The sequence below is a fragment of the Delphinapterus leucas genome, chromosome 7 (genome assembly GCF_059928025.1).
Source record: "Delphinapterus leucas isolate spDelLeu-1000000601 "Yukka" chromosome 7, BTC_Dleu_Yukka2, whole genome shotgun sequence".
In the NCBI taxonomy this organism is placed as follows: Eukaryota; Metazoa; Chordata; class Mammalia; order Artiodactyla; family Monodontidae; genus Delphinapterus; species Delphinapterus leucas.
The window spans coordinates 52,339,528-52,361,191 of record NC_143135.1 but is presented as its reverse complement, the minus strand read 5'-3'; the positions used below and the strand labels follow the sequence as shown (position 1 = coordinate 52,361,191).

The 21,664-nt window shown below is 45.2% G+C and overlaps 1 protein-coding gene across 4 annotated transcripts in view; it reads right to left on the bottom strand.

Annotated features, from left to right (window-relative positions):
* NEU3 (neuraminidase 3) overlaps window positions 1-21,569 on the bottom strand; it is a 29,845-nt gene extending 8,276 nt beyond the window's left edge. Inside the window, exons 1-3 of one of the 4 annotated variants that reach the window (XM_089915310.1) lie at window positions 10,309-21,569; window positions 5,644-5,855; window positions 3,344-3,517 (exon numbers count right to left, since the gene is read on the bottom strand). In XM_089915310.1, coding sequence (XP_089771436.1) covers window positions 3,344-3,517; window positions 5,644-5,855; window positions 10,309-10,333 — 411 coding nt within the window. In that variant the 5' untranslated portion in view covers window positions 10,334-21,569. The other 3 variants (XM_022593820.3, XM_089915309.1, XM_089915311.1) reach the window with 3 other exon arrangements.
* Window positions 21,570-21,664: the final 95 nt, after the last annotated feature.

Below are 21,664 nucleotides of genomic sequence, written 5' to 3'. Positions count from 1 at the left end.
GAAGGATACATAAGAAACAATAGTGACTGCCTATAAGAGGCAGAGGACTGGGAAGGGATGTATACACCTTTTTACAATGTTTTTTATTCTTCAGCAATATGAAAGTGTTAACTACCCAAAACAAAAAATAAGATTTAAAAAAATTAACTCCTGCATGAATGAGCAAAGCATATTATTAAGCAATGCTCAGATCATAGAATCTCAGAGTTAGAAGGACCTTGTGCTAACTCACATCCTACAGAAGATTCTCCTCTAAGTCTGGTGGATAAAGGCCATTCAGTCTCTCCTTGAACTGGTCTAGGGACAGGGAACTCACTATCTCTGGGGCAGCCCATTCTATACCAGAGTGCCTTGTACACTGTAAACACTTCAAATATCATGTGCCAAAGTCAACTTAATTATTAGGCAGAAGCCCACCTTCCTCCACGAAGCTCTCCCAGAATGGCTAACTGATCAAAGACTGCTTCCTAAGTCCTCTCAAATGGTTTTCTTCCTCTCTGGAAACTATATGCATGAGAAGTCCACATTGCTGTCTGATCTGACTGCATTTTATTTATTTAGTTATTTTTGCTGTGTTGGGTCTTCGTTTCTGTGCAAGGGCTTTCTCTAGTTGTGGCAAGTGGGGGCCACTCTTCATCGCGGTGCGCAGGCCTCTCACTATCGCGGCCTCTCTTGTTGCGGAGCATAGGCTCCAGACGCGCAGGCTCAGTAGTTGTGGCTCAAGGGCCTAGTTGCTCCGCGGCATGTGGGATCCTCCCAGACCGGGGCTCGAACCCGTGTCCCCTGCATTAGCAGGCAGATTCTCAACCACTGCGCCACCAGGGAAGCCCCCTGACTGCATTTTAAACCAATGGAGGCAGGGACCTCAGTTCCCTGTGACTCTTGGGTAATCAAAACTCAGAAGGCCACCAGCAGGAAGGGGCAGCCAGGCCTGCCTTGAGAGGGAGAGAAAAGGCACCCACAGGGCTGACTCCAGAGCCTCGAAGACACCACCAGAGAGAGGAGATAAAGAAAGTACTGTGGGTGTCAGAGAAGGAAAAGACCGTGTCTGGATATGGGAAATCCAGGGAGAAATCACCTTCTATTCTGCTCATCTTTAACACACCCACTTCAAGTATCAGCTTAGATGCCATGCCCTGCACGACAGCTTCTCTGATCCCAGCTGCATTTGAACTCCTAAGGAAACACTTCACTCTGCATAAACCTGCCTTGTGACACTTTGTGGATTCTGGGTGGGAGTTTTGGACAGTTACATCTGTGCACAGCTTTGTTTTCTCTCTACAATTTGGTTGTGCAAATTCTTCCCAAAGAGGGGTCAGAGTCTATCAACTTTTGTATGCCCCCTCCCTTCACAACATCCCCTGACTTAATGCCTGGTACTTGGTAGGTGCTCAATAAATGTTGAAGAAAAAAGGAAAGGAAAGAGAAAGGAAGAAAGATGACAGAGGAATGGAGGAAAGTGGGAGGAAGGAAGAAGGGATGCAAGGAAGAAGGATCACAGAAGTGCTCTCAGTTGGAAACAATACTCTATAAACAATGTATGGAGGCTCTTCTCCACGTTCCTCCAGTACGTGCCTCCTCTCCCTTCCAAGTGCCAACAAGAGGGTCTGGGGAGCAGATTTAATTTTCTATTGTCACCCTGGGGATAGTACCCCTGTGTCCTTAGCACCCTGTGGGGAAACCAACACTTCATGGATAGCACTGAATATGTGATCTGATGAGAAGTAACAGCTGCAAACTCATTTGGATGGTTAAGATTGCTCCGATCAACAACCTTGAGCAGGATCGAGGAAGATATAAGAAATCCATTCACACAGATACTCCCTTTAAGAACAGGAAGAAAAAAAAATTATTGGGCAGTCTAGTCACTGCGAAGTCAGAAGCTCAGCCATCCTTACTAGCTGAGAGGAGAAAATGAAATGGGCCAGATATGTCTAATATAAAGTTTACATGAAGCTGGAAAAAAATGTGAACAAAACATGAAAGCGTTAGAAGCCAAATGATCTCAACCAGGTGGAAGCAATGGCACGCAAACAAGCTGAGGCTTGACAGAGATAAAACAAGTCTTGGGCTTAAAAATTTAGATGGAGAAACGTGATTAAAGAACAACAAATGTAATGGCCAACAAGCATATGAAAAGATACTGAACACTGCTAATAATTAGAGGAATGCAAATCAGAATCATAATGAAATCAGTTCATATCCATTAGGATGGCTACTATCAAACCCCCCCCCCACAAAACGAAGTAAGTGTTGATGAGGATGTGTAGAAATACAAAATGGTGCAGTCACTGTGGAAAACAGTACGGAGGTTCCTCAAAAATTTTAAATATCAATAGAATTACCACATGATCCAGCAATTCAACTTCTAGGTCTATATCCAAAAGAATTCAAAGAACAGTCTTGAAGAGACATTTGCACACCCATGTTCACAATAGCCAAAAGATGGGAGCAACTTAAGCGTCCATCAACCGATGAATGGACAAACAAAATGGATAAAGGAATGAATGGAAAAACGAAATGGATAAATGAAATAATAGATTAACATACAATAAGAAGGAAATCCTGACATAATGCTATGACATGGATGAACCTTGAGGATGTTATACTAAGTAAATAAGCCAATCAGAAAAAGACAAAATATTGCATGATTCCACTTACATGAAGTATCTAATGTAATCAAATTCATAGAAACAAAGTACAATAGTAATTTCTAGGGGCTTGAGGTGGGGGAAATGAGTTGTTCAATGAGTATAAAGTTACAGTCATGCACTGATGAATAAGTTCTAGAGACCTGTTGCATAACGATGTAATACAGTTAACAATACTGCAATGTACACTTAAAATGGTTAAGATGGAAAGTTTTACATTAGGTGTATTTTACCACAATTAAAACTGTTTTAAAAAGAACAAAAAATGTGAAAAGTCTTGGAGGTTTTAGTTGACCATCTACTTAACGTTTATGCAGCTACCAAAAAAGTAAATGTCGGACTTCCCTGGTGGGTCAGTGGTTAAGAATCCACCTGCCAATGCAGGGGACATGGGTTTGAGCCCTGGTCCAGGAAGATCCCACATGCCGCAGAGCAGCTAAGCCCGTGCGCCACAACTACTGAGCCTGCGCTCTAGAGCCCATGAGCCACAACTACTGAAGCCCACGTGCCTAGAGCCCATGCTCTGCAACAAGAGAAACCACCGCGATGAGAAGCCCGCGAACCGCGACAAAGAGTAGCTCCCCCACTCACCACAACTAGAGAAAGCTGGCGCGCAGCAATGAAGACCCAATGCAGCCAAAAATAAATAAATACGTAAATAAATTTAATAAAAAAAGTAAATGTCACTTTACCTTAGGCTGTATTAAAAGGATACAAGGTGGTGGGGCTTCCCTGGTGGCGCAGTGGTTGAGAGTCCGCCTGCTGATGCAGGGGACACAGGTTCGCACCCTGGTCCGGGAATATACCACATGCCGCGAAGCGGCTGGGGCCGTGAGCCATGGCCGCTGAGCCTGCGCATCCGGAGCCTGTTTTCCGCAACAAGAGGCCACAGCGGTGAGAGGCCCGTGTACCGCAAAAAAAAAAAAAAAAAAGGATACAAGGTGGGATAGCCACCTAACTGCTGAGCTGGTCAGTCTACCCCTAGGGTCCTAAGTTCAATTCTGAGTACCATACTTTGAAAAAAGACACTGACATCCCACACCAGGTCCCAAGGACAGTAATCACAGTTTTCAAGGGACCAGAAACCAAATCAAGACTGTGGTCTAAGCAGCTGCTAAAAGAACTGAAGCTGTTGAACCCCAAAAGTGGAAGACTCAGAGTGTGTGAATACCGTTTTCAGATACCTCAAAGAGCAGTTCTCCAGAAAAGGCGCTTTACCGAAACAATGCACAGAAGGCAGGACAAGACCAATGGGTAATTACAGAGAAGTACAGATCGTCTCATTCAAAAACAGTTGCTACAGGATTAAGTTCCTCTTTTGAGGAGCTGTGTAAGTAGACCCTTAATAGAAGATGACTAATGTTGAGTTCCTACTATGTAATTGCTATTATTAATTATATTTTGCAGACAATGAAACGGAGAAGAGTCAGGTATTCAAGTTCACAGCCAATAAATGACAGGTCTTGCCTGACTCCAAAGCCAGGCTCTTAACCACTAAGCTATTAGTAGCTACCAATGGAATACGGAAGATTTCTATATTGGGAAAGAAGTTGGGCTGATAATTCTTCTAACTTTAAGATACTACAATTAAGTAAATGAGAGAATTAATGTGAATAAAATAAAGAGAAGAGAGAATGAGTTAAAGTGGACACATTTGTGAATGTGTGTGACTACTGGGCAGTGAGGTTATATAACAGGTATGGTCTGATAAAAAACGCTTAACCGCCCAACTGTCTGTGACAGAAAGCAGAGCAACATAACCACAGGCATTGCCTGTCCTGGAGGAAACAAAAGAGCTAGAACTCCAAGTTGGGCTACAGGACACCCAGGATATAAGCAGAGGTTTGACCCTGGGAAGCCATAAGAAAGACTTGTGACAAGGTGTAAGAGCCGGGAACGGAAATTCCCTGAAGTAAAAAACTTCCCTACAGGGAAATGTGAGTAAGTCATCAAAAGCAAAGACAGGGGTTGCTGGCAAGGGCCACCATCAGCAGAACAGCATTTGCACTGTAACAGCAAAACAAGGCATCCCTATGGACATGAAGTTTTAATGGTGAGGTTTCTGTGAGTAGAAAAGCAGAGCAGGTTAGAGGGATTAAAGTACCTCTTATAAAAAATGTATGTATGTGTGTAACTCTCAAACCCATTGTCTCACCTCATCCTCACTTCAGCAATCTCTCAGAGATAAAAGGCAACAATGAGAAAAATGGGATCTGAAGTAACCCTGTAGTTCATAGGCCCAAGAGCAGCAACCATTCTCTCCCCCATAAAAACACAGTAAACATGTGCTACTTAGGGACAAGGGCACCAAACCCATTTCTGCCTCTTATTAGGTGTGTGCCTAAGGCAAGTCACTTTACTTCCGAGCTCCAGTTTCCTGTTGTAAAACGGGCCTCATAATATTTACCTCACATAAAGCACAGGGGAGAGGAAGAGCAGGAAGGGGAAGAGAAGCGGGAGTATGGGTGTTGTCATCCTCCCCCGCATCTCCTGGTAGCTGTGGGCGTGAATGAGCCACCTACCTGTTGGAGCACCAGGATCCCTCATCAGCAAAACTGGATTAACAATGCTTACTTCTTTCGATGACTTATGAGGATAAAGGAGAATGTGAATGAAAAGCACACCACATGTTGGCCAAACTGAACAAACTATGGAGGCCTCTAGTCAGAGACTGAGTTGGAAGCCTGCTTTTACTGCTTTATTATAGCTGTGTGATTTTATCCACAAACAGCAACCTCTCTGAGCCTCAGTTTCCTCATCTGTAAAATGTGACTGACAATAGTTCCTACATCACAGAATGGCTGTGAGATTCAGTGTGCCCCTGGCACACAGTAAGTACTCAGTAACTGAAAGCATTGCTGTTACTGCTTTTTTTCCTCCTCAGCTCTGACACAAGGCTTTTCTTGCATTGATGGGAAAAGACACAGACTCTGACATACGCACAGCAGTGTAGAAACTGAGGCCCAGGCTCAGATCTGGGATAAGGAGTCACCTGTACTGAGTGCCCAGTCCTCAACCCTCGCCTCAGCACCAGGTGGAGAGCATCCTCATCCCTGCTCGAGGAGCGCTTCTCTGCAAAGGCCAGGAAGGTGTGGGTAGGGGGCACATAGAGCAAGGCTGGGATCCGGTAGGTGACCCCTCTCTTGTCCTCCTGCTGGAACAGAGGGCTGTTGAAGGAGCACGATGTCATTTCTTCCATGACCTCTGCAAGGATAGGAGGCAGATAAACGTGTGTCCACATTCAAATGCTGGCTTGTATACAAGTTCTGCTCTATCATTCCATTTCTGGAGATCACTGGGAGGCAAAGATGTACTCAAATGTTTATTTTTTTATACAAAAGTAACATCATGATCTCAATCGTACAAAGCATAAAACAGGCACTCTCATTTAACAAGTCTCTCCTCCAGACTCTGGGAATCCTATGCAGCCTGTGTCAAGTGTCTCTCCAGAGAGATTCTGTATGTGCTTCTGCCGAGCATTCAGAGGTATTACCAGCCCGGATGGTTTCTCATGTCAGTTTCTTGGCGTGGCGTTTTTAGGCCATTCAGGTAATACAAACATAAACCCACATCCATATGAGGGAATGGCTGTGGTTACGAATTCTCCAGGCAGGTAGATGCGGATGATGTGTGCAAATTGGTCTCAAGTGAGTCTGAAGAAATATTAGACACACACACTTACGTATGTGTGTATGTATGTATGTACGTACGTATGTATGTATGCATGAAGAGACAAGGACAGAGACAGAGACAGGGAGGAAATGATATAGCAAATGGGGTAAAATGTTACAAATTGGTGATTGGTAAGTCTGTATGCAAGTTATATGGGAATCTTTGTCCTGTATTTTGTTTTTGTTTTTTGCGGTACATGGGCCTCTCACTGTTGCGGAGCACAGGCTCTGGACGCGCAGGCTCAGAGGCCATGGCTCACGGGCCCAGCCGCTCCACGGCATGTGGGATCTTCCCGGACCGGAGCACAAACCCGTGTCCCCTGCATCGGCAGGTGGACTCTCAACCACTGCGCCACCAGGGAAGCCCTTTTTTTTTTTTAAAATAAATTTATTTATTTATTAAAAAGAAAAAGAATTCTCTAGGCAAACTTTCCCCTTCTATTGGAGCCTAGAAGCGGCAATCTTCTTTGTCATCTCTGTCAGTAGTAAGATTTCTTTTTCCTTCTCCATTTGATCAAAGGATACAGATTTTCAAGGCATCTAGCTTCATGCGGGGATCTCACTTCCAACCAGAGTCAAACCCCGATGGGCCCATAGTTTCATTCACTGTAACAGCAGGTATATTAAAGCCCAAGCTTCTAGGTAAGTGGGACATGCAAATATCTAGGGCAGCTGAGGTCAGGTAAAGGGGCTAACTTCTCCAGTTTTCAGTTTACTCTTGGTTTTTAGGCCTGGGGATTTCTCTTACTTTCTTACAAATTCAGCTATAAAAGACTTTGTTCTATTTATCCACCATTTTACAGGTTAGCTAGCCTGCCATAATGCTGAAAATGGAAATCTCTAGGTACATTTCTCAAAGAAAATCAGGTGTTCAACTTCTCAGAGGCCCAAAAAGGGAATCCAGTCAGACAGACAGAACCAAGCTTAGAATTACTATATTTTCTCTCACCACCCGTCATCCAAGCTCTGTCTTCTAAATCACTTGTAAAAATAATCAGGCTGTAAGAATGAGGCCCATAAGGCCTTACTCACTTATTTAATAAATATTTCTGAGTGCCCACTCAGAAAGTTAGACCATAAGGTAGGTGCTGAGGAGACAGATTGAGGACAATCAGAGGTCCCTGCCCTCAAGAAACCCACATCCAGGTGAGCGAAACAGACATATACATAGACAATTACAATATCATGTAGTAAGTGCTACTTTAGAGGTCAACATGAGAGCATGCAGGAAAACAGAAAAGGGCAACTGTCTAGATGAAGGCAGCAGTGGTGGAGTTTTGGAGGGGTAATAAGCCACGGGATCTCCTGTCTCACATTCTCATACTCTGGGCCTGGAACATTCAGATAGGCAGACCTCACTCCCTCACCTCCTTCAGCTCTATTCAAACATCATCCAATCAGTGAGGCCTTCCCTGACAACTCCCTTGCCCCTCTCTATCCCCTTTTCCTGCTCTATTCTCCATGCCACTTACCATCACCCGTATATTATACTTATTTAATATACCCCACAGAATAGAAGTTCCATGAAGGGCAGGGATATGTCTGTTTTATCCCCTGATATGCCTCTACACCTAGAACCTTGTCTGGTAATTCACAGGCACTTGACAAATATTCATTGAATGACTGAATGAATGGGTGAGCTGGATCTTAAAGGATGAACACTGGGTTATAGCCAACTGAAGGGTGAAAAGGAGAAGGGCAGAGGGAGTGGATGTGAAAAGCCTAAAGGTCACAGAAAACACAGTGAGCTGTGGGGACTCGCAGTAATCCAGTAGACTACAGTGGAGTGCAAAAGCTGTGAGCAAAGATGGGACTGAAGGGGTCAGGTGAGTGCAAATCCTGGGAGGCTTTGATACCTTATTAAGGTGTTTATTCCCACAGGTAGGGAGCCACTCAACAGTGCTTGGCAGAGGAATGTCAAGATCAAGTATGCATTTAAGACCTCTCTCTCAGGTAACCTTCGGGGCAATGAACTGAAGGGGAAAATTGCACTGCTCTGGGCTACAGCCTCGAGGTGTCAGTCAAGACAAGCTTTGTCACTGACAGCATATGAATGATTTATTTAGCATATGAATAATTCATTTCACTTGTTCCTAACCTAAAGCAGGAAGAATCACAGCTCACTATCTGAGGGGGTGGGGAGGTGGCCTCCTGTGTCTGGAAGGAAAGCCTCCCCTCATTCCAAATCTGGGCTCTCAGTTGTCTTCCTCACACCATACGTGAGCACACCTCTCTCCCCAATTCAGGCTCTCCTGCCAGAGGGTCAGGCTTTCTTCTAAGTAAAGATCTGTCCCTGGGCCAAGCTGGCGTAATGGTTTAGAACATAAGGCGTGGACCAGGCCAGGACTGCATGAACTTGGGCATGTTATTTAACTTCTCTATACTTCTGGATCCTCATTTATAAGATTCAGTAGAATGAGTGAAAGAATTAAGTTAAAAAGTTTAAGTGTCTGTTACAGGGCCCATGACACAGTATGAGCTCAATATAGGACAGTTACTATTTTTAGACTGTCAATCACTACATATTCTAGTTTTACTCCTTGAAACCTGTGGATGACGATGATGATAACGACAACCACAATTACAACTCCCCTTCTTGAAAGTATTTGAACCCCTCTGCACCTCTGGGAGAGGTCATATTTTAAACTCTTATAAGATATATAAGTTAACATCAATACTGTTAATCACCAGCCAACACATGATTATAGGTTAATGCCAAAACAGGATGTCTCTGGGCGGTAAGAAGAATGAAACACAGAATAAGCATGGGAATGGGCAGGGAGGACTAGGAAAAAAGAAGAGGAGAGGAAGCGGAGAGAGCACGTAAGGAGAAGCACAAGTTCTTACTGCGTGACCTTGTGCTAGTCAGTTAATCTCTCTAGGTCTTGGATTCCTTGCTTATAAAATGTGGATGACAATAATACCTACCTAAGATGACTGAATGAAGAGCCACTCAAAAATGTTTTATAAACTTTAAAGCACTATGTAAGTAAAAGTATTATAAATTCAGATGTCTTCACAATTTCACTTATGGCTTTGCTATCACTATAACAATTAGAGTCCCTATCATTGCTTTTCATTAATTATGCTGATCATGTTGATGACAATGGTAACACAGGTGGTGACTCTGGCATTGATACCCAAACTGTTTTGCACAAACCATAAGCCGGGAGCTAGGAATAGAGAAGAATCAGATACAGTTCTGCTCTGGAGTTGTTCATTTTAGCAGAGGACTCAACGTGATTAACTGCCGCTCCATATAATCACCTTTCAATCAAGCCCTCCCTGCTCTCTCACTGGAACAAAGTATAGTGTAGCATGGACTTTGAAGACTGACTTGGCTTTGACACTAGCAAGTCAAATTCACCTCTGAACCTCAGTTTCCTCACTTGTAATGGAGATAATATCACCTATTTCTCAAGCTTTCTCAAGTGTAATTCCACAGACTCCAATTAATCCAGAGTGCCAAGCAGCCTCCAGTGAACCCCAGAAGGAGGCCTCCTTTCTTTATTCACCCCTAACTATTAATGCTTAAGGAGCACCCATCACACGTCAGGCCTCTGAAGATCCTGTGGTCCAAACCCTTCTCATGGTACACGTGGGAAAACTCAGGCCCACAGAGGGGAATAAACTCCTCTAAGGCCACACAATGAGTCAGTAACAAAACCCGGACCAAGGCCCAAGTCTCCTAAGTTTCAGCTCAGGGCTCTCTGCTGCCCACAGACCCCCTTTAGTAAGAAGGGTTTTCCCAGTCTCAGATCCCTTTCATCTCTAAATAAGTTTGGCTTCTGTTGAAGGAAAACAAAAACAGACCTAGCCAAAAATACTTTCTGGCTCTGTCTGAGACCCTAGCCATCTGGGGTGTGTCTGACCCAATATTCCCCGCAGACTGGATTCCCTAAGCCCAGAAAGTGCTGCCAAACCTGTCCCCAGAGTCACAGCGCCCCACGTTTTGGGGGGCTCTCCAGTCTCCCAGCCCCACTCACCTGCGCGGGACCCCGGCTCCTCCATCTCTCTTGGGGTAGGTCTGGGCGCGGGGTCAAGCCCTCACGTCTCGGACACTGAAGCCTGGGAGAATGACCAACGCTGGGGAGACAGGAAAGGGACTGCGGACGCGGACACAAAGCACGAAAAGTAAAGAAGCAGGCCGACAGAGACCTCGAGAGGCCGGCAGCGGGGCTGACAGACCCAAGACACCGAGAAGAGCAGGTAGGAAAGCCGGTCCCGGACGCGCAGAGGCCACAGCCCGCCTAAGGTTGGGACAGGCCGTAGTCTGCGGCGGGGAGTTAGCCCCGCCCCCTCGGGCCGTTTCATTCAAGCCCCACCCCTCTCCTTCCGCCGCCCGGTCCCTTCGCGGCCCAGGCTGGGATATCCCTCCTCTCTCCGGGCCCCAGTCCCGACCCAGCCGTGGCTTAGGATTTGCCCCTTCCTCTCCCACCACCCGACCACCCCCCCCTCCAATGGCTGCGCAGCTCCCTGGCTCCGCCCCTCACCCCTCCATTCCGCTCCTCTGTCTTCAGTCCCCTTTTCCCGCGCTCGCACCTATTGGTTGCCGGTCTGTTGATGGGTATCACGCTTAAAACTTCCCTGGACAGCTTGAGAGTGGAGCGAAGGTTCCGGGCCTCAGAGGGGACTCAACTAAAAGGTCCAGAGATTCAGAGCATTGGGCAACCCACCCTTAAGAAAATAAAAATTATATTTATATGTGTTATTTTATATATGTATATATTTTTTTGAGAAAATAATAGTATTAGATTATGACCCGCTGAATAAGATAAAAACCCACAAGTCCACATCGATATGCACAATTGAATATATATTATAAACAGGCGAGAAAGGAAAGCTCTTCCTATAGTAGAATTCCAATTTATGAAAGTAGTCCATGCACAGGCTATTTGAACATATTACGGTTTATGCTAAACACCTGCTTTCCTTCTGAGAGTCTGGAATTTTGAAACATGCTGGGAAGAGAGTGCCCACGTGGCCAATAAAAACTGTGGGTGCTGAGTCTCTAATGGGTTCTCTAGACAGAAACATGGCACACATGCTGCATTTGTGCTGGGGGGAAAGTGTGTGCTTAGTGTGATCCCTCATGAGAGGGAGAGAGCATAAGAAAGCCTATACATGGATTCTTTCAGACTCAGCCTGCAGTCCTTTTCTCTGATGATCCAGTGTGTGTCCATACTAAATACATTGCTGTAATCAATCTTAGCCATGAGTACAACTATAGCCTAGTGCTGAAACCGTGTAACTCCAACTGGGACTTGAACCCACCGGCCGGGACTCAAACCCAGCCAAAATCCAGATTGGGACTTGAACCCATGGTCTTTTGACCCATGGTCTTTTAACTGAGATCACACACCTGGTCTCAGGACTTAATGAAGCTCAGGTTCTTGATGTCTCATCGCAGAAAGAATTCAGTGAGAGACAAAGTCAGAGGTAAGACGTGGATTTATTTGGAGAGAAACACACTCCACAGACAGAGTGTGGGCCATCTCAGAAGGCGAGAGCAGCCCCAGGGTATGGGGTTGTCAGTTTTTATAGAGGTGGGTGATTGCATAGGCTAATGAGTGGGAGGAGTATTCCAGCTATTTGGGGGAAGGGGCGGGGATTTCTAGGAATCAGGCCACTGCCTAATTTTTTACCTTTATGGTCAGCCTTGGAACTATCATGGCGCCTGTAGGTGTGTCATTTAGCTTGCTTATGTGTTACAATGAGCATATACTGAGGGTACAGTGGAAGTTGAGTCGTCTGCCACCTTGGACCTATTTGGTTCTAATCAGTTTATGTTGTGTCCTCGGGTTATGTCATTCTTTTAAAGGTTGTGCCCTGCCCCCTTCCCTCCTGTTTCAGTCCTGTGAGTACTTCTAGCAAATCTCTGAATCTAGGGCTGAATCTGAATCTTGGGAATGCTCAACCAAATACAATATATAAAGTTTTAAAACATGTAAAATAATAATACTATGTATTGTTAGTGGACACATGTGAAGAAAATGCAAAGGAATAAGAAACAGCAAATTCAGGATCATAGTCACTTCTGGGAGTGCAGGAAGTAGGGTGTGATTAAGAAAACCCAAGGGACTTCAATTGTATCGGTAACATATATTTTTTAAAGGTGGCAGTGGGTTCATGGGTGTTCACTTTATTATTCTTTAAGCCTTATTATTTGTCTAAAATATTTCATTTTTAAAGATTGGTTCATACAAAGTCCTAGGGTTTTTCACCGGACCTCTCCAAGCACACAATCACCAACTTGGATCACCAAGTCAATTTTAGAAAAGTATCTAGAGCTAATGCCAAATCTCTCTCAGTTCTTCTTTGCTGGTCTCAGTCTAATGCCCGAGGCAGTGAAGTTTAGTAGCAATCGCTATATTTGGAGGTGAAGCAATCTTGACTCCAATCCTGACTTCCCACTTCCTAGCTGAGTAAGCTTGGCAAGTTGTTTAACTTCTGTGCCTCAGGTTCCTCATCTGTAAAGAGGGCACACTTGGCCCCACTCCTCATCCATAGCTCAGATCAAATACATTTCATTTCCTGTATAAGGACCTTCCAGGCCTCCATGCTAAACAGTTATTCCTCTTCTGGCCTCCACAGCACTTTGTACAGATGGCTTCTGATGAATTTTGTGAGTTTGCCACTTCATCGGCTACTCTGATTAATCTGATAGAGATGGAACCAAATCTATTCTAATGGTCTCATACAGCATTTAATTAAGGATACTATCCAAGTATACGTCCAAGCAACAGGATGAGACCAATCTGCAGAATTGACCTCAACCACAACCAAGGGCCTGGACCCAACCAGCTGGAAAAACAACAACCGAAAAACCAACCATAAGCCATTAAGATCTATCTTGGAAAGCCAGGTGGTATTCTCTAGTTTATGCATTGACCTGTACCCTGCCTAAGGCATTAATCCAAGTACAGCAGGTTATATTAGCCATTGCAGACTTTACCTTGGCTCACAAGGAAGTCAAGAACAATTCTATCATTCATAACCACAGTGGCCAGTGAGTTGAAGTTCAACTGAATGCCTTCCAGAGCTGAGGTATATTATTGATGGCTTCAGCTAAAGTTGGGAACGAATTTCATATCAACATTTCTAATAGGACAACTCTCAAGATAGGGATAACCTCCTGCAGAAGTGCATAAATGAATAGGTCACTCCTCCAGGAAGCTCCCCTGTGTAACCAAGGGTAGCCTCATGTTGGAGCCATCTCCACAGTCATCTGAAGGCTACATGATCTGCTGATGGTGCTTCCTTAAACGCTTGAAGGTTGATCATGACCCTCCCTATGGTGCAAGACACCATGTTTTCAGGGAGGAAGGCAAGTTAATGCCTGGCTTCCACAAAGGAGGTATAGTCCTGGGGACATATATGATGTCCCTGTTTACAACTGCTGGGGCCTCCCAAGTGGGATCTACATCATTCAGGGGACACAGATTGACAATGTCCCTAATGTAAACCTCTTGCCCACCTGGTAGGCCTCAGAGTTCGCAGTTCATTTATTTATTTATTTATTTATTTTTATTTTTGGCTGCATTGGGTCTTCATTGCTGCATGTGGGCTTTCTCTAGTTGTGGCAAGCAGGGGCTACTCTTCGTTGCGGTGCGCAGGCTTCTCATTGTGGTGGCTTCTCTTGTTACAGAGCACGGGCTCTAGGCACAGAGGCTTCAGTAGTTATGGCTCATGGGCCCTAGAGCACGTGGGCTTCAGCAGTTGCGGCGTGCAGGCTCAATAGTCACGGCTTGCAGGCTCTAGAGCGCAGGTTCAGTAGTTGTGGCACACAGGCTTAGTTGCTCCATGGCATGTGGGATCTTCCCGGACCAGGGATCGAACCTGTGTCCCCTGCATTGGCAGGCGGATTCTTAACCACTGCACCACCAGGGAAGTCCCCCCCAGTTCATTTAGAATCATTGAAACCAGTCCTTATTTTTGGAAAGACTGCCTGATAGGTTAGTCCAACCTATCCCATGCATCCACGCCACAAGTCAGGTAGCATCTGTCCATTCCACAGGATAACTGAGCAATAGCTACAAGAATGAGGGTGAGGGACACATGTCTAGAGCCTGTGACATGTGTTTTTCATGAGACTATAGGAGCTGAAAGTACACCTGATGTTTCTGATAAGACTTCTCAGTAGGTTAAAAGGAATGGTTAAAAGGAATCAAACTGTGGTCAGAGCCATCTTGTGGGGGATAGCAAACCTAGCAGTTAGTTGAGTTTAAGGAGCTTGCAGTAGTTTGAGATAGTTGTACTAGGCCATTTTCCTTTGAGAGGAAGGCTCCAGGGTTGACTCTTTTTCCAAATGTTATGATCTAGGACTATGTCAAAGCAACAAGAGAATCCAGGTAGCTGAACCAGAATTAAATGTGAAGACTCTAGGCCTCCTTCTGGCTTAGCTGTCACCTGGGGGATGTAGCACCTAGGCTGGCCTGCAAATGCTATTAGGGCAAAGAAACATCATGCCCAACAATGGTCAGGGCATATACTAAATTTTCAAAATAAACCTGTACAACAATCCCCAACCCTTCTCATTCTGATCATTACTCAGTAAACAGCTGTGATAGTTAATTGTATGTGTCAGCTTGCCTGGGACAGATACTTTGTGTCAATTTAACTGGGATAGTGCCCAGATATTTGGTTAGGCATTATTCTAGGTATGTCTGAGGGTATTTCTGGAAGAGATTCCTATTTGAATCAGTAGACTCAGTAAAGCAGACTGCCCTCCCCGATGTAGGTGGGCCTTATCCAATCTGTTGGAGGCCTGAATAGAACAAGAGTTGGGGTAAGGGAGAATTTACTTTCTCGGCCTGACTGCTTTCAAGCTAGGACATCAGTCTTCTTCTGCTTCTGGAATGGAGCTTACAACATTGGTTCTCCTGGTTCTCAGGCCGTTGAATTCATACTGGAACTACACCAGCAGCTCTCCTGGGTCTCCAGCTTACAGACAGAAGATCATGGGACTTCTCAGCCTCCATAATCATGTGAGCCAATTCCTTATAATACATCTCTTTACATATACACAAACATATCCTATTAGTTCTGTTTCTCTGGAGAACCCTAATACAGCAGTAAAGAGGAAGCGATTGATCTGGGGACAGCCACATTCAGTGACCACACCGCCTTACCAAGATGTATTGACTAGAATGAGATGAGAGGTAGAATCAGAAATGTTTTGAGTACATTTTTTGAGTAGGCTGTTCCAACACTCAACAACACTATATGCTTGTGGATGAAAGAGTGGAAGGTCCATCAAATACCTTGACTATTAGCCCACTATTGGGTGACTTTTGCAATAAAAGGTGTACCATAGTCAGACTGCATATAGACAAGAAAAACATAAAGCAGATTGGTTTCAAGACCAAAAATAGTGTGGTTGGAGTTGGTGGATTGGACTAGAACAACCCTGTAACCTGAAAAAGTGTCACGAGTGGTGAGGCACTACTGGTAATCAGCCAGGAGTGGGTGGAGGCCATGCCCTGTGCTAGGTAGCCTCACTCATGGCTAGACAAACAGGAGTCACAAGTGTGGTATGCAGTGGTAGCCTCTGCCTCAGAAGCATAAGCCATTTAACTTTGTGCCAAGGCTGTGACGATGCATGTAATGCCATGTCTGGTGCGATGATGGATCCATTGGCAGCTTGATTGTAGTTGGCCCCCACTGAATAGGCCCCCACATAAATGACCCAGACAGTTCAATTAATAGCTGTAATTCATTTCTATTTTGGGGCCCCAAAGAAGAGTATCTTTGACAGTCTGTAATCTTCCAAGTGACACACCAAAAGACCAGGCCTTTGGCAACAGCCAGTGAAAATATAACCTGTCTGGTCCCCAGTAATACTGTCTAGGGTAAGAGTGACAGTTTTCAATTCAGCCCTTTGTGCTGATCAAGCCCTTACTGTAGTCAGTCTTCCAGAATTGTCACTGGACACCAACAGCTTTCAACTTAACTGCAACATCAGTGAATCAGGCCCAGGAATTTGATTGGAGAAATGCCTTTGGATCAAGGACCCCAGTGAGTCAGTAGTTTTACTTCAGGCAGCCAGGTGGGGACTACATTTCCTCCGAGGGAGTAGCTGTCACTTTTTCATGTAAAACTAAGATGGTGAGGCTGGCTGCATCCCAGAACATGCCATTGCATCCCAGAACATACCATTTCCTCTTGACTAGGGGACTGCTGGGCTCCTTTTTTTTTTTTTTTTTTTGTCTGTGTTGGGTCTTCATTGCTGTGCATGGGCTTCTCATTGCGGTGGCTTCTCTTGTTGCAGAGCACGGGCTCTAGGCGTGTGGGCTTCAGTAGTTGTGGCACACAGCTCAGTAGTTGTGGCTCGTGGGCTCTAGGGCACAGGCTCAGCAGTTGTGGTGCACGGGCTTAGTTGCTCTGCGGCAGGTGGAATCTTCCCGGACCAGGGCTCGATCCCGTGTCCCCTGCACTGGCAGGCGGATTCTCAACCACTGCGCCACCAGGGAAGCCCCTGGGCTCCTTTTTGTTAGTTGTCAAATCTGAGTTAATGGGGCCCAAAATGGGGATGTTAGGCCAGAGTTGTGAGGCTTCTATTCGTCAGGTGTTTAGTTTCAGCAGTAGCTCTGTAGTAGCCTAACAGCTGTCCACCTTGTTAAAAGGAGGCACTTGGTGCCTGCAAAGTACACTGCCGTGCTGGGAAATGGCCTGAGTACTCCAGCAGTCACCAGGTTTTCAACTAAATCTGTGGCTTTCATCTTTCCTCTTAGAATTCTATATTATTTTTGTTAGACTACCCAAGAGGAGACAGGGGTCCCTTTTCTCTATGCAGTAGTAGCCGCAGAATGGGAGACTTAAGAGCATTCACAGTTCAATCAAATGTCCAGTTGCTCTCAATAACACATTGATGCGAAAGCCACAAAACATTAGTACATTGAATCCGTTTAGAGGCTCCCTCTACAGGTCGTTTTAATTTTCCTTTCCCATTGCAAACTGCGTCCAAACCTCACCAGCTGAATTCAGGTACTTTCCCCTCATCACGGGAACCCAAACCAAGTAGTTTAAAATAGGTATGTTGCAGGCCACAGCCACAGCCACCAAGAGACTCTGCTCTCTCCCAGCCAAGAGTGTGGGGACATCACAGGAGTGGCAGGGGCTGACCTACAGGCTGGGTCCGTGAGAAGAACTTTGCTCTGACTCCTCCTCCAGGGTCAGTGCTGCCTCTTCCCTTGTGTACCTCTTGGCTCCGATAAGCACCTGCAGCTCAGGGACTGTTATTTTGGGGGTTTTTGCCCCCCTGCACACCACTGTGCATCTGCCTCACAGTCCTTGGCACTTTTGACCATTCCTGTGCCCAGGGCTCCCTGTCCCCATGGGGCGAAGGAGGATGGTGACTTACTTATATTCAACAGAGCTAGAAAAGAGGAATCCCTCTCCTCCTCAAAGATCCCCCAGCATACACGGCTTCTTTCCTTAAAGTAGGAGAGGGAGCAAGAGGGATCAGGTCATGTACTTACGTTTGCTTCAAGTGGTTACCTGCTTGGACTCCTAATGTTTTGGGTCCACTCAAAGCTCTACATCCTTATTGCTGACACCACTTATTTCACCTTTGGGGAAGCCTTTACTCATCAGTCAGCCATACTGCCTTCAGCTGGGGCCACAGGCTTGCTGCCTCATTGTCAAAACATCCTTTCCTCCTCCTGCCCCAAAGAGAATGAGCAACAACCTAAGTACCAGTTGGACAATGTGTTTCAATCCTACCTCTCACTGCTCAGCCTCAAAGCATTCATTAACACGTAGGACAGCTAGGGACGCTTATTCCTCTCCTCGCTCAGCAACATTTGCTACCAGACCCCAGGTTATCTTCTCATATCCTCACCTGGCCCATGACCTTTCTCTTCTGGAAAGCCTTGTCTGTCAGGATCCCATCCTTGTTACCAAACTGTCAAGAGTAGTCTATGAAGGATCTCAAATTTTATCCTATTTGCAGACTAACAAGTTAACCTATTATTTTTTCATGGATACTGGCAGATGACATGAGACTCCTGGATCAAAGAACTTTATTACTTATAGCGCAGCAAGCAGCAATGCCAGTTCCCCCTACCCCCCGCCCCAGCAAAAGTGACGCAGATAGGCCTTGATGGATGCCTACATGTGCAGTGGGTTGTGTCATGGGAAAAGAACTCTGAGCTTAGGGGAGTCAACACTTATAGTGAACAGTGGGCAAACTTGCTCCCAGGGAAGAGACATTACCTCCTCTCTCAAGATGGCTCACTATCAACAGAACACTGAGATACAGCCCAGGAAAAGAGTGGTCAGGGTCTTGCATCCATATGAAGCAAGAACGTGCAGGGATGCTTAGGGCTCATGGCAGATTGCCTCTCCCAGCACTTTCTCATTCTCCAGTGGGTCACCTTTGACAGCATTATAAACCAAATCCAGGGCACGAAGAGCCTGAGTACTACTCAATGCTAATCAGCAGCTTCCCAGAGGAGTTTGTCAGTCACAGGGAAATCTCCCCCAAGAGCCAAAGCTCCCTTACAGCAGCCAAGAGCCACTGCAAACAATTCTGAGACCTCTACTGTTGTCTCTGACTGGATCTAAGGTTGGCACGATAAACTGCAGGAGGGGGCTGGCTGCCAGACAATCTAACAGCTGCCACCCCTCCTCACCCAAGCAAACCAGCCAAAGTTCTAACAATTCACCTGGTTTCTGTTCACAGAAGCAGGGAACTTCCCTCCTTTCATGCTTGTGTAGGTGTGTGTCTCTGTAACTGCTGTCTGAAAGGAAGAGGAATCTGCTGCCCACCAGGGATGAATATTAGTGTCAGTAGTTATGATGAGGCAAATCCGAAGGTGACTGCCAGATTAGTCAGGAAGTCCTCCTGTCCAGGGGAAAGTGAGCACCAAGCAGCACACCTTCTGAGCAATTGTCTTTGAACCTACTTCCCAGTACTAAGAGCCTACAACCACCTCCCTAATCCTCATTAGCAGGCAATAATATATTTAAAACATTATTCTGAGAAGGGGGTCACAGACAACACCAGACTGTCATAAAAGATCCATGGCATAAAAAGAGGTTAATTATCCTCATCAATTATTGTTGAATAATTGTGGATATCAGAGGAGTCACCTGAGCACATGTGCTTTCAGGCTGGATTGTTAAGAATATTCTATTTAATAACATTAGAGGCTGTCAGTGGGGACAAGATATTTTACAAAAAATATTGTGGTATTAGCAGTTTCCCCAGGTAACTTCCATCAGGGAGACAAGGTTTGGGAAGGGGTGTCTAGCCAGGAGTGGTAATATGACAGAGAGTTGGTGAGAGAAAGCTCTAAATTGAGTGGGAACTTGGACCCAGAGAAAAATACAACTTGTGTGTATTCAAAGGACCTTTTGCATTTTCTTCCATTCCTTAAGGTTGTTCTGAAGCAAAAAGATTGTTTCTAAAAATACATACAGCACCAATTGTCAAATAAACATTAGCAGCTCAAATTTACAAATAATGAAAAACACAGCTGTCTTTCCCCACTCTCCTCAGCAGTCTTAAATACTTGGAAGACCTAAGTTCTTCCTCGGCAGGTGTGAGGAGTTGAGAGTCAAGAGGAAAATGTGATGGATGTCAGTTTCCTGGTGGACGGGGTGCTACAGACCTACTAAAGAGAGTAAAGAACAGCCCAGCGACATTCAAAACTGGCTGGAGTGACCACTCAGTTGATGCACGTGTCAAAAGCTGGCTAGAGGTGCTCTGCAGCCTCACAAATTGCACCCATGCTGAGGCTTGAGCCTGTTCAAGTGATAAACTATCACTTGAAACTATAGGAAACTATCCTAGAATACCACAATTGGGTAGGTGGGTGGGCTGGGGTGCACGCAGGATGACCGCATGGCTGGGCTACTAACCCACTTCTTTCTTTATCAAATGGATACCGCCTCAACTGGTCAGGGAGAAACCTTAAGATAGCCATGCAGCCTAAGAAATCTCAAAGTGGGGTTTATGGGCAGATTTAAGGGATTATAGCATTCATATTATTTGTAATCAGAAATGTTTTAGGGCTTCCCTGGTGGCGCAGTGGTTGAGAGTCCGCCTGCCAATGCAGGGGACACAGGTTCGTGCCCCGGTCCGGGAAGATCGCACATGCCGCGGAGTGGCTGGGCCCGTGAGCCATGGCCGCTGAGCCTGCACGTCCGGAGCCTGTGCTCCGCAACGGGAGAGGCCACAACAGTGAGAGGCCCGCGTACCGCAAAAAAAAAAAAAATGCATTTGACTTATATATACTGACAGGGAACGTACCTAAGAAATATTAATTATTAATATTAATAAACAGAACATATTTCAACATAATTCAATTTTCATAAAAAAATATAAAATACATGTTTATATATATAAAGAAAACAATATAACTGATGTGAAAGAGTTCCAAGGAGTCATCATGGAGAGGGTTATTCCCTGTCTATATCCATGAGCTTTGGGGCCCCTGTGTCTAACAGTAACTTCTTCACTGTAAGAATATGATTATCTGATTACACTCTCAAAAGCTTCAAGTAGCTGACAGAATAGAATTTTCACCTGGGGGCGGGGGGGAGGGGGAGAGGAAACTAGAAGCTCAAAGAATTACACGGCCTACCCAAGATATATGGAAACAGAGTATAGAATCCAAGGCTTCAACTCCCTGTCTAGTGATGTTCTACAGTCCCCTACTGCGTGGAGCTAAATAGGGCAACGTTCCCAAGTCGAAGAGGAAAATGTGATAACTGGGATTTCTTATAAGCTGATTATAGTTTTAGGTACCAGGCTCAGCTGGAATTGTATTTATGTAAGACTAGAGGGACAATATTCCTATAGGTCACAGGATCTGGGCAACTGCCCAGTTCTCCTCTGACCATAGTGGGAAAATACTAGAAACGGTGCTGCTCTCAACTCTGGAGCCAGACACAACAGGTTCAAATCCCAGCTCTAATGTTAGCCATGTGACAAATTATTCAATTTTTGTGCCTCTGTTTCCTCATCTATAAAATGGAGATAATATCAGTACCTACTTTCTTGGGACAGTTGTGAGCACTAGTGAGTTAATACATGTAAAGTACGTGGAACACTACCTGGCACAAAGTAAGTACTGAGTGTCATCACTGTTATCACTGGAAAGCTAGCAGTTCTTCACCTACAGGTTCTCAAGGGCCTCTGACCAGTGACACAGCCTAGAAACAAAAGGAACCTATAGCAGTAAGACTGTTAACATGTGCTGCTCTGTTCCTTCCATCAAGACTATGACTCCATTTTTTCACATCTTCTTTCCTTTTATTGAAAAAAATTTTAGAAAATGGCAGTTGATAAAGGGCACAAACAAATCAACAGGGATATACTAGTGGAAAACATAG